Source organism: Lepisma saccharinum, chromosome 1 (assembly GCF_977018435.1).
Source record: "Lepisma saccharinum chromosome 1, izLepSacc3.1, whole genome shotgun sequence".
NCBI lineage: Eukaryota > Metazoa > Arthropoda > Insecta > Zygentoma > Lepismatidae > Lepisma > Lepisma saccharinum.
The window spans coordinates 29283581-29297034 of NC_139229.1; the positions used below are offsets into that span (position 1 = coordinate 29283581).

General features: G+C 36.1%; 1 protein-coding gene across 12 annotated transcripts in view; it reads left to right on the top strand.

The window, feature by feature from the left end:
- The window catches only part of Arms (Ankyrin repeat-rich membrane spanning), a 265557-nt gene that overhangs the window by 113263 nt on the left and 138840 nt on the right, over window positions 1–13454 (top strand). For all 12 annotated transcript variants that reach the window (XM_083130254.1, XM_083130251.1, XM_083130243.1 and 9 more), the window contains 2 exons: window positions 10391–10522; window positions 13234–13332. In XM_083130254.1, the coding sequence (XP_082986380.1) occupies window positions 10412–10522; window positions 13234–13332 (210 nt within the window). In that variant the 5' untranslated portion in view covers window positions 10391–10411. The remainder of the gene's footprint in view (window positions 1–10390; window positions 10523–13233; window positions 13333–13454) is intronic.

Sequence of the window (13454 nt, forward strand, 5' to 3'; positions counted from 1 at the left end):
GTTTAAAATGGAGAGATACCGTAGAAGCATCACTCATGTGATGGAGCACTTAAACATAGTTATTTTTGTGCGCTGAGGAATTTGGAAACCGTAAATCTGGTTGGTGATTTACCATATGTGAAGTGCTCATTCGTCGTTGGAGAGGTCAATGAAGGCATTCAGTCGTCACCACCTCTATCTTATACATTTGTATATGGGAAGAAGTGGTACAGATTCCTACCTGGGGGCTGTTGTTCCATTCTTCCTGCCACTCCTGGATGATCTGGGAATTTAATTCTGCAATGGTAGGGATATATCTGCCAATTACTTCGTAAACTCTCTCCTTGTCCTTCCTTGAAACAGTATTTGGCAGCTCTTATTATTTTGTCGATAGTTTCGAGAGATGGCTTCAAGTTTAGATTCCACAATTCGGAACCTGCAATGGATCTTTGTGAACCTCCTTGTGTTGTTGATATTGAGGCCTTGAAGTTAGGACATCTGATATACCTTCCTGTCTGCCCAATAGCTCTTCATCATTCTATCCATGGTTCCTAGGCAATCTAGGTCTCTTAAGGTCCTGAAAAGATGTGGACAACTACCATTGGTACAGGTAGATGTCAGTTCAAAGCCTCACAACGCCATCAACGTCTCTACCATCAGTGAGGGCCTCTTTTTTTTTTTTTCAGTTGGAAGAGGGACCAAGGCCATTTGTACCGTACAGCCTTGCGCCGGAGAACCAACTGCAACCCACACAATATGTCGATTGCATCTGTGTATAACAAGCTGTCGCTTTTATGTCCACAGCGATCTCTTGTAATACAACATGAAATATTTCTTTCTTTTGAGTCTGCAAATACTGACATATATGAATCTAAGGTAATAAAAATTGCATAAAGCACTTGAAATACCTATCACTCAACCTAACCTACAAGCTTAAGGAATTACTTTGCAGACCCAAAGGGAAGAACCGTTAGTGGTCTTACATTACATATCTATCTATCTATCTGCATACCTACATACTTACTGGCTATCAAGGGTTACTTCATTACATACCTACATTTGCCTGAAGTGATGTGGGAAAATCTCAGGGATTACTGTAATTATACTGTGGCAAGCTGACAAAGTTTACAACAGCATAACAACAGTGGATGTTGAGCAAACGTGGAACCTTCCCAACAAGATAGTATTCCAGAGCTGACGAGCTTGGAAAACATCATGTATTATCACACGCTAGTATAGAGAACCAACACAGAAGCAGACTCAATCGTTGTCCTAGGTGGAACTTCCACGTAGTCTCCTAACAAACAGGTAGGGAAGAACCTTATTGGGAGCAGTCCTACAGTTTTTACTTGCAATCCGAATAACAATAATCCATGATATAGGGTTGAAACGTAATGTGTAAAGTGCTTTTAATTTGTAATAAAACTGCCTTGGTCAGTAACTGTAGTGTATTTAATGTGGAAACAAGGCTTAATCATGTTATCGTGAGACTCCAAGTTACTTCAGGCAAATCCTGTGTGTTATATTTTGTACGTACACTATGCAATAAGCTACTGTCAACAATGAAAATAGCAGATGAAGAGATTCACTAGCATTCATCCTGTAATCTAGCAAGCTAGACAGCAGCAGTGATGGGACTCTTATGAGTTCATTAGGCAACATCTAACTGAAATATGGTAGGCCATGGCACTATAAGACCTGTTGGCTAAAGAGTGTATCTATTAGGTCATCCCATAAGTGATGTCGTTTTTCAGCACAAGAAAGAAAGAATGATGACATATCTGGAACACAATCGTCAGTCATAATAATACTTGTCACTTTATTCGACAACCCTCTACCACCTGTCAACCAGTTTTTGAACACTGCGTTCGAAGAAAGCTGTGGTTTATCACAAGGAAAACTCGTCAAGTGTTTGCCGCACATCCTCCATGTTTTGCAATGGTTTTGGAGACTGCTAAACAGACTGAAATCTGAGGCGCAAGGTAAGGTTAAAAAGGTGGGTGGGGCATTTTATCCCATCCAAATTCCTGTAATTTTACACAGGTGTGGGCAGGCATTTGCTCCGTATATCAGCACATCCTTACGATTGACCAGTGCTGTCGTTTGTCCAGCAATGCAGCCTGTAACCGTTCCAACTACTGACAGTAGACCTAGATTGTGATTGTCTGGTTTGGTGGAAGCAGTTGAAAATGGATGATAGAGCTCATATCCCACTAAACACACAACATCACTTTGTATGGGTAGAGCTCTTGTTTTGCCACTGCCACACCTCCTTTAGCCACCAACTGACTTCTGTGTTTATTGGATGGATACGGTTGTGGTAAAGGATCCACTTTTCGTCTCCCTTCACCATTCTGTCCAAAAATGACTCCCTTCTGTAACTAGTCAGTAAGGTAATGATGTCCACAAGCTGCTGCCTCTGCTGTGGTGTCATTTCGTGAGGTATCCATTTTCCCAGTTTGGACACATAACCAAGATCCTGCAGATGACTGTGAACGGAATGGGTCGATGAAAGTACTGTGGCCAATTCTTCAACCGTCTGACATGGATTCTCTTCAACAGCTTCTTTCAGAACGGCGTCGTCCAGCTTGAAGGGTCTCCCTTATTGTGGCATATCGGTGAGGCTGGTGTTTCTAGAACAAAATTTTGTGAATCATCTTTGACAACAAGGATCCCGTGACCATACACGCCATTGATGTTTTATGCTGCTATGGTAGCTGAATGTTTCTCATGGAACTCATAAAGCATAACATGCCATATATGTTCTTCAGATGCTGCCATGTTCCAACACATGCCAATGGCACACAACTTGCTGTAGACCAATCTCACTTTGTGCATGGATACGCAATAAACTGTCCTATTCATTGATAGTATTGTGGCCTTGGAGTAGTTTGTAATGTGCCCGTCACATGGCATTCTTTCCCCAGTATTGCAGATAATGACATTACTTATGGGATGACCCAACATTTTACAGACAAACGCATTTGAACATATATAGCATTAAAAAGGGTCCTGGGTTTGAATGCTGGCCTAGGAATGGGTGATCTTTGTGAGTGTCCCATCATCTTCATCTTCACGAGTAGCCAAAAGTGTCGGAAAAGTAAAGTAAAATAAGCCAAATCAATGTAACATTAATAATATAAACACACTGGCTCGGTGGCAGAGTCGGTCGGATTTCGATCTTGCCACTGAAGTTCCCAGACTCTAATCTTCATCTGGGCTTGGGGGTCCTTGTAAGTATCCTTTCATTAATTTAATCACATCATCACTCATCTGCATAGTCGCTATTAGCCCAAAATTGCAGAAAAGCAACTAAAAATAATAAAGTTCGAAAACTTACGTACTATCCTGCAGCTGGCAGTATTCTTCTACTTGTCGGGCCATCAATTTTTGAATGCAGTTTCATAGCTACTGTAATTAGCTTCAACAATGAGCAAGTACTGTTGAATGTTGAACATTGTTGTGCTCCAAATATAAGTGCCTTAGGACAGGTTTACATACAAAATAATCTAGGATGTAAAAGAAGTAGTTTCGAACTTGAGGAAAGCAAAGATTCAAACTGAACATTAACTTACTAATTTTACCTTTTTTAATGCAGCCATTTTAACTTTGTTGCTCAGTACTTGTATCAGTTCATTTTGAATTTCAATATTGTGAATAATAATTGTGAACTTCATTTCATTGTATACAACTACCATCCAGTTTATTTAAAACGCCAAATATTTGATGTCTGATTCAAATTGTAACGTCTAACTAGAATTTAAAGGCAGATAAAAATAGCATGTTTTAGTTTTATTAGCTCTTTTAATATATTCTTCTCACTTCTATTTTTTTAAAAAAATTGCCCGATGGGATGTGGGGGGGGGGGGGGCTTCAGATGTGAGGCCCCAGGCGATAGCTCACTTCACCCACCCTTGGCTACGATATAGTGTGTTTAAGAAGTCTGTATCCCTACTTAAATGTATCATGTTTGCGACTGTGTTGAAAATTGGTTGGTATTCTTTAATTTCCAACTTTACATTTGCTTTATGCTCACAAGTCAATTGGTAGTGAGTGATTTAAGTGAATCTGTTGTTTACTACCCCTATGACGTTCATGACTTTAGGTGTTTAATATTATTAGAAAGTTCAAGCAGACATCGACTGAATCACCATAATTTAAATGTTTATTTTTGTATTATTGTTCTGGAAAATTCTTGTTGATTTTGTTCACTCACAAGTATGTTATAATGTAAATAGATAAATATATATATTTTAATGAATAAATGTCCTATAGTATATCTAGGGATAATATGCTATGCTATATAATCTAGGATATGAGGACTTCTTGGACATTCTGAACATTTTTAAAAATTTGTTATAAATATAACTATTGAGTCTTGTACCATACCTGTTGACAGGATTCTTTCGTTGTAATGTTTCATTTTCAGAAATAATTTTGGACATGAAGAATTTGTGTTGAATCAAAACAAAAGCTCTTACCATAAAAATTAGGAGGTATAAAAGATTGTCATAAATATACTGTCAAATAATTCCTACTAACTGTGGTTGTTCCAAAAAATTATAACCCGAAGTTGGAAAGATACAAAGGGACATTTAGTAACTTTTGCTTCTAGTCAAGAAATGGATATACCCCAGATATCAGGGCCGACAGTTACAATCACACCAGCAGAAGGAGAGAAGAAGAAGAGACGGCGCTCATTTCTACAACTTCACATTCCAGAACCACAAGCTTCTACGGGTACATCTTCAAGCCCTGCCTCGCCAGCTGCCGATGGTTTGTTTGGCTCTTACCTTCATCTGCCCACAATAAGCCTTACTCCCTCTCCAGATGGGGGTAGAAAGTTCAGCTTTTCTCTGCGAAGAAACTCTCAGACGGTCAGTGGGGCGTCTGTTCTAACCAGCACTGCAAGCAGTGGCACTTGTAGAGACCACGTAGGGTCAACCATAACCACCATCGGTAGATTTTTTCACTGATGTGCATGACTTGCTGTAGGTCTAATCAAACATATGCGTGAAAGATTTTTTAAAAACAATTTATTTGGAGATCTGAATTGGTGTTTTTACTTTGTTCAAACTACTTTCATTGATGTATAAATACAATAAAAATATTGTATATCACCTAATTTTACTTACAGCAGCTATTTCATTTCCTCCAACCTTTTTTGTTGATGTACATTAATTTTGTATTGTAAAGAAGCATTGTACTGATTAAGTAAATAATCACTAGTTTTCATAAGTTTTGAATATTTTCTTAGAAATCTTACAGAAAGTTAAAAATTTACCATGTTATTTGCTTATTTTCAAATCAAACTTTCTGTTGCTGAAGTTTTTACTAAGATGATAGAATTCATAAGAAATAGTATTAAATATATTTGCAAAGTTAATTAAATATTCCCTAATTTCTTTCAATATTTCAAATAATAAACATAAAAAGTACTTAAATTATTATTCAACATATTGCAAATCTGACATATGTTGATCTAGGATCACATTTTCAGTAAACTTGCAGAGGATTATGACCAAATACTATCATAGAACTTCAGTGTTCATCATCATCTCATGTGTCAGTTCAGATCTTCTGGTATTTTTAACTAAATTTTTTTAATAACATATTAATCCATGCACCATGTAATAACTCCGATTAAAAAGCACTAAATGTTTGATTTTTGAAGTGCTGTGTACATACTTGCTTTTCTGTCTTGAGCTAGGAAGCCGAGAATTGTACAACTTCATATCTGTAGATAATATAAGGCTTCATGTTTGCCCTACAGCATTCACAGTAGACTAATAAAGCATGTTTTTTTTTTCATCCAAAACTACATCCTTCAGCTTTACCTATAAATTACAATGAAATTAGACAAGATGGCTTATTTGTGATGGAAATTATATATAATTAAAAAGAAGCAAATTGTTTTTCTGTGGCTGGCCAGAGAATCAAACCTTGCCTAAACTGGTTAAAATCGCAATAAGCGAAGAAGATATTCTGGACAGTAGATACAACATATGAAGGGCTTGGGTAAAACATGGTGACATTTTGACCATTTCTGAGTTCATTAAGAAAAAATATTATTTGAAGCTACACTGTAGATAAATTGTTTACGTGTTGTGTTGGCAAATTTCACAAGGCTTCACAGAGTCCAATGCAAACTGTATGACATGGCAATTTCACTAAAAAATTGAAGGATTGCACATTTTACTTTGTAACTCAAAAATGACCAAAATGTCACTTACCATGTTTTACACCCGAGCCCTTCATATATTTTCTGCATCACATAAATGAAATTCCGCAAAGGGATGTGCTTATTCATAAGAATGTAAACTTTCAGCACAGCTTATAGAGCACAAAGGACACATGTGCCAGTGTGTATAAGAGTGCTGCTTTTTTTTTGCTGATATTAACGTTGCATGCTTGATCAAGTGTATCTTACGTACATAAGTGAAACTTGAAAATATTGTGGCTATTTGTTTTTTGTGACAAAGGTATTTTGTATTTTCAACTGGTAAGGATTCTCTGTGAATTGTAAAAACTAGTATTAGTACACAATCATATGCAGATTTTTCAGTTAAAATGTATGACTGCTCCTTGTGGGAAAACCTTATTGATGGATAGGATTGTAAACAAGCTCCAAAAAGTTGGACAACTGTTGTTGTTATTGTTATTACTGCTTCTACTATTGCTCAAGGTTGTATTACTATCTGAAGATAATGCCAAAACCGTATTCTATACTAAAGAAAAAATAGCATCACAGCAGAGGCATCTTATGCATGCTGCGCATGCATCAATTGTGGGGAAAAGGACAGCTTGCTCTGCGATGACATTCATAAGCATTTCTACATTCTAATTTCTTCATATAGGAGAAGTATTTATTTTACATGAGAGCCCTGAACTAAGCTTATATTACATTTCTTGGATCTGAAGTGAAAGAAAGTAATAATTCTTTTCTCACAATTGATGCATGCGTCACTTCAGATCCAAGAAATGTAATATAAGATTAGTTCAGTGCTCTCGTGTAAAATAAATACTTCTCCTATATGAAGAAATTAGAATGTAGAAATGCTCATGAATGTCATCGCAGAGCAAGCTGTCCTTTTTCCCACAATTGACCCTTGTGCAGCATGCACCGCATGAGTTCACGAGATGCCTGTCCATCACAGTATTCTTAATAGAAATGTTGAAATATTTTTGATTCGCATCTATTTATCTTTTCTACATATATATGTGTGTGTGTACATACATACACATATATATTTTTCTGTGTATTTACCATGATTAAATGTCGCCGCCTTCGATACCTGGTGGAGGCACATATTAGTTCGGATCCCAATTTAAACTGTAGGTCCAGTTCCAGTTAGCCTTTTTGTGCATAAAGTGGACTTAAAGACAAACTCAACAACATACTATGATTAAAACTGATCCATCAAGCTATAAGTAAAATCTTTGTTCATTCTTTCTACTTGCAAAAATTGTGTGTGTACACATTCCACAAGCAATATTTACTTCAGTTTTGTTCTTAGTTTTGCAAAGTGCTCCATATACTTAACCATGGCGAAAATAATAAATATATATTGTACAGATGTATTTTTATTAATTATTAGGAAAATAACTCGAGTGAAATTAATAAAACATCGGAGAATGCAGGAGCGAAATGCTGAAAATTAAAAATAATGAAGTGATGCTATCTTTTCTTTACAAAGTGTGTTTTATTAATCATAGATTGAAGTACACAAGAAACTTGCTTATCTGAAAATCTGGTTTATCTGAAATGAGTACTAGTAAATTTTAAAAATTTACAAAGTATTTTCCATCTCTATAATTATTTTTAAACAATGCATGAAATGATATGACATTTTACTGTAATATGAACTGTAACTCTATAGACAAAGTTATTCAGTACAGTGTATTAGTATTGAGAAAGTTAGGTAGTTTTTGTATCTTTACAACTGTAATACTGTATATCTTTAGAACAGTAACTATACTATTAATTTTAGCTTGCACTACATGTTTCCTGAGTGAATTGGACTGGTTGCATAAAATTGTGTATGTTTAATGCAGTATATTCTGGATTATCACAAATTTATTTTTCAAAGTGGGCAGATTCAGATAAACTAGTTTCTTAGTGTATAAAGATTTCATTGACCAAAATGTTGCAACCGGATCATAACGAGCAATGCCAAGTCAAGACATTAGGCCCACTGCCAGTGCGCGTAGGCATTAATAAAGGAGGCTTTGTGATTTGTGCCAGGTTCTCAAGTCAGTAATGGTGCATCCTGATGGTAGCCATCAGTAATGCTCTGTGCTGCAAACTATGTAGCTGGTCTACAACACTTTTCCTGTATTGGAATTCTGATTGGATCCCCATTGGAAGAGTGCTGTATAGGAACACTTGATCAACTGCAAACATACTGTACATCCTCAATCTTAAACCTGTCAAAGATTTTTGGCATAGGAGTGAGTCTGTGAATTTTGACAGACTTTGCTATTGTTCTTGCAGTGGAATGGAATTCATTATCACGTCAAAATCAACTTTACAGAAGTGCAAAGCCTGTTGTAGTAGCAATGGTGAGCTAAGTGACTATAAAAGCATTTTGGCAGCTAGCATCCAAGTTAATTTTCAAAAGATTACATTATTTAAGTTCGCTTGAGAAGCTTGTTAGGAATAAAACTAATATAAAAGTTGTCTTGCCAATTTACTTTTAAATGCATAGTTAAATAAATGAATTATCATTTGTATGAAACTTTATGCAGATATAGGAAGTTCGTTTTCTGACAACATATCATATTCTGATGGTTGTGTAATTTTGTCTCAAGCTGTGGTGATGAGTACTTGCTTCCCTGTATTTTTCAGACCATAAGATGCACTTTTCTCTTTAAACCTTACTGTCTAAAATTTAACTGTCTTATTGTATGAAGGTCCACCATCCCGAAATGAAAGCTAGCGAAACCCGGTTTCCACCCCAGTGTGAGGATACAAGGGTCAATGCCCTTTAACGAATGCTGTAGCAGGGAAAGGTGTTTTTTTCACCCTCATTTCACTTGTTCACTAGTGGGTGTACTGTAAATGTGTACAGTAGTCAATGATTTTAAGTGGCATTCAGCGATTAATCTTTTAGTGCTAGAATAGATTTCCGTAGAATGCTGCCTGCACAGAAGAGATTTTTACACAGTGTTGCATTTAAATTACCAGTACAAATTGTGCAATATGCAAAAGAGCATGGTAAGGGCAGCAGAAAGACATTTTGGGCCAGCACGAGCTGAGAAAATGATCTGAGAGTGTCAGAAACAAGAAAATCAGTTGATCACATGAACCGACATGCATGCAGCAAAATGGCCTCAATTAGAAACAGAGGTGAAGAGAAACCACAGAAATAATGTCATCTCAGTGTTGCACTATGAGTGGAATTCAATTCCTTGTACTGCTAAATTACTGGTGAAGGAGAATAAATTGCTATGTATTTTTATTATAAGTTTTCATCTCAAAATTTAGTGTCTTATGGTCCAAAGAATACAGTAAGTATGGCTATTTTCCAGCAAATCATCTCTGAATGCCAGATGTTGAATTGGTCTTGTAATTTCTGTGGTGTCACTTTTCGAATTCAGCCTCCCTCTTCCATAAAGAAGTTTCCAACTACACACTTAAATGTGTATTAAGTAATATTGTATAGAATAGTTAAGCCAATTCTTCCTTATCCTTCTTAAATGCAGTTTATTGGTCTAGCATGAAGCATCATAATTTTGTAAAATCGTCAACAATATATTGTGAATTGTTTCTTTCTAATTAAAATGGAAACACCAATCTTTGATGATAAGAAATTGAGAATGTTTGTAGTTACGTTATGTACATCAGTACTTGGTAATAATCAGTGTCCTATTGTCCCAAGCGTGTAAATCAGAACAATAACAGTCACCCACTTGTTGACTTGCCACCAAATTCTCAGGTTCAAGCCTCAGGCTGAGCATGCAAGTTCTTTGTGAGGGTTCCTTCATCAATTTTTATCTAATCAGCACTCATTCTCACAATTAGCCAAAAGTGGCAGAAATGTGACACTAAATAACAAAAATGCAAACATAGAATAACATTAGAGGAAGTTGTGAGGTGTTAATAATATTGCTGTTTTTATCATGATTCTGTAACTTGCTTTTAATGAGTGTTCATCAGCTTTCAAAATGTAAATAATAATTAATTGTCCTACTCTGTTTATATTATACATTTGTGCAACGTTTTCATGTATTAATTTTGCAAATGTTATTCTCTGTTGATTTATTTCCATGGAGCAATGGTGCTGTCCACTCGATATGTTTTGTATAAAATAAATGATTGTTTGAAATATACATGTTAAAATTTATTAAAAATAAAGTTATTATTGTTGGCATAAGTTACCAACTTTTTCATGTGTCTCTTTCTTTTCAGACACTACACCGTAGTGATTCAATGGTGTCTCTTAGCTACCGGACTATTGTAAACTTTATTGATGATGATAACATAAGAAGTTTGCAAGAATTCTTGGAAAATAAAAGGGTCTTAGTGGATGATAGAGATGAGGTATGTAACATCATTAATAGTTCTATTTTGTACATGTTAAAGGAAAGTGTAAATGTCATCATCATCATCCTTCGCCGTTTCATGCATCTGGCTGGGTCGCCATAGAAGTCCAGCCTATCCATTTTTTTTCTTTCTGGTCTTCCACCACTCTTCTCTTTCCACGGTGTTCCAATCTTGTCCTCTTCTCCTAACACTCTCCGCTATCTGTTCTCTCCACCAACATCTTGGTCTCTCCCTTGGTCTTATTCCCACTCCTTGTGCATTGCAATCTCTTACTGGTAGTCTTCCTGCATCCATCCTCTTCATGTGTCCAAACCATCTCATCTGTGCCTGATCTATTCTGTCCTATTTACACCCCGGTGTAAATGTGATGCATATACATTTAATCAATACCGTGATTTCACTTTAGAAATAGCAACTTTCTGGCTTACCGAAATCAAACTAACTTCTACAATTTTGACACATTAGTCATTCTTCTTAATCATGTTTAGTTAAAACAGTCTTTGATTTGTCATGCCGGACATAAGTTTTTTCAGTTCGTTTTTTCTTTTACATCCTTTTAACAATAAGATGTGATTATTTGAGGTATTGAACAATGAAATTTCCAACATACATTTCACTTCAGTTCTTGAAATGGAAATTGTTAGGTGGAGGGATGCTTGTGTGAGCCTTGGAAATATGCAGCTGATACTTTGTATGGTTTAATATTGTGACAGGGAAACAGCTCTGCGTACAGGGTGGCGAAAAAGTTCAGAGACTTTGTTTTGAGCTATTTTTATCGTAATATTAGTTTTTTAAAATTTTCGCTGCATTTTTTTAAATTCCTCGTTTAATTTTTAGATTAGAAATTGTCATCATGTTAACTTCCTCACTGATGAAATGAATCAAAAGGTGTTGGAAAAAGCTAGTCTTTTCTTTGGGTGGTTGCTGGTGATGGTCTTTAAAAAGTTATTTTTACTGATGAGAAGATTCTCACTGTGGAGTGTGTGCACAATCGTCAATTACTGAAGAAGGGACATAAGAATTGCACTGCTGCAAATGTTGTCGCTTGGTGCCATTTTCTGGCATCAGATGGTTTGGGTTGATTTTTGTGTGATGGGAAAAATGCCTTTCGATGTTCATCAATCAAAATGTCAAAATTAACTCGACTACTCTACTATCTATCCAAATCGTTCTCCATGATATTTTGGAATCATGGGCAGCATGCTTCAGCAAGATGGGACTCCAGCGCATTCAGCTGGATCAACAATTGCAATGTGTGAAGAACTGCTTCATGCTTTTTGGGGCAAGGACGTTTGGTCTTCAAATTCATCAGATTTGAATGCCATGGCTTATTCTGTGTGGTTGATTTTTGAGGAGAGTATTTCTCGTTACATACAAATCGGCGGATGCACTCAAAATAGCTTTATGACATGCATAGGATGCAATTACTGTCAAACAGTGTGTGACCATTGTCAATATTAGACTTTGCAAATGTATTGAGGCAGAAGGAAGCAACTTTGAGCACTTATTGTCATTTTTATTTTTGTTGTTATTAGTAGTCTAATTAAAGTTCTTGAAAAGTTAATGATTTATATTTATATATTTATAGGGCAGTTTTATGCTGTTGAAATATCTTTTTAAAATCTCTGAGCGCTGCGACGCGAAGGGTCCCGGTTTCGAATCCCGCTCAGGCTTGGTTGTTTGTGAATGTTCATTCATCATTTCATCACTCATCCCCATCTTCGCAAATTAGCCAAGAGGCACAAAACGCGAAGTAAAATAAACTCAGTCAATCAAAAATCTCTGAATTTTTTGCCATCCTATATATAAGGAGAGTGGGTGCTTAACAAAATTGCCCTAACTGGAGGAAGGGGTTGGTCATGGGCGTAACTTGGCACCTAATTTTGAGGGGGCAGAATCAAACTGGACCTAATTTTGAGGGGGCAGAATTAAATAAAACCTGGGGCTTAACTTTGGGGGAAGAGACTGGAAAAGTTTCCATCCCATAAAAACAGGGTCCAGGATTATTTGCTAAGTAACTGTGACGTTTGCGAAATCACAAATATTTATTTATCTTTTTACTTTGCTACTCAGGTCCTCTAACTTGTAAATTTCAATAAACCTGAAAAAAATTAGGGGAGGGGGCAATTGCCCCCACCAAGTTAGGGCTATGGGTGGGGGCGATACTACCCCTTTAAAACACTGTTACAGGTATATTGCACAGGTATACAAAATTGACAAGAAAGAAGTACAAAACAAACAGGTTAAGTCGGTGCTCGTCAAACTTGCGAAAAATGATTTTTAATTGCAAAACGTTGCTCAACATGTAAACGAAAAGCTACAAAAAACATATGCTTTGATGAATGGAGGTGTCAAGTGTATGAAACAAAACCAAAAAAGCATGTTGTAAAGTTCAGCACAGCATTAACATAGCACGAAATTACACCACTACCTTACCTACGTCAGAAAATTGACTTACCTGATTTTTTCCCTAATCCTTTCAATTGGTTAGAATGAAAATGGAAAATTTATGTTTATTATTGTACTAAATTCAACATTTTTTGATTATAAAATATGTATTTAAATTGAACACATGAATTCTCAGTACTAATAAATTGTAAACTATGTACTTTAACTTTGAGATCCATGCCTAGTTTCTGATGTGACTATTCTGGTGCTAAATTATTATGTAATAGTGTAACTATAATTAAGTTCTGTCACCTTCACAGATCGGGGGTACCTCTCTTATGGTGGCATCTGCTAGAGGCAAGATAGGATTTGTTCGAGAATTAATAAACCATGGAGCAGATGTCAATATTGAAGATGCGGTAAGTTTTTTTTAGAGATGCAGTTTTACTTTGTTTTTCAAAGAAAGAAAAAAGTACTCAACATTTTTTGATTCACTTTATTATTCTTACTCTTGTGATTTCATGGTTGAGAGATCTCTGCA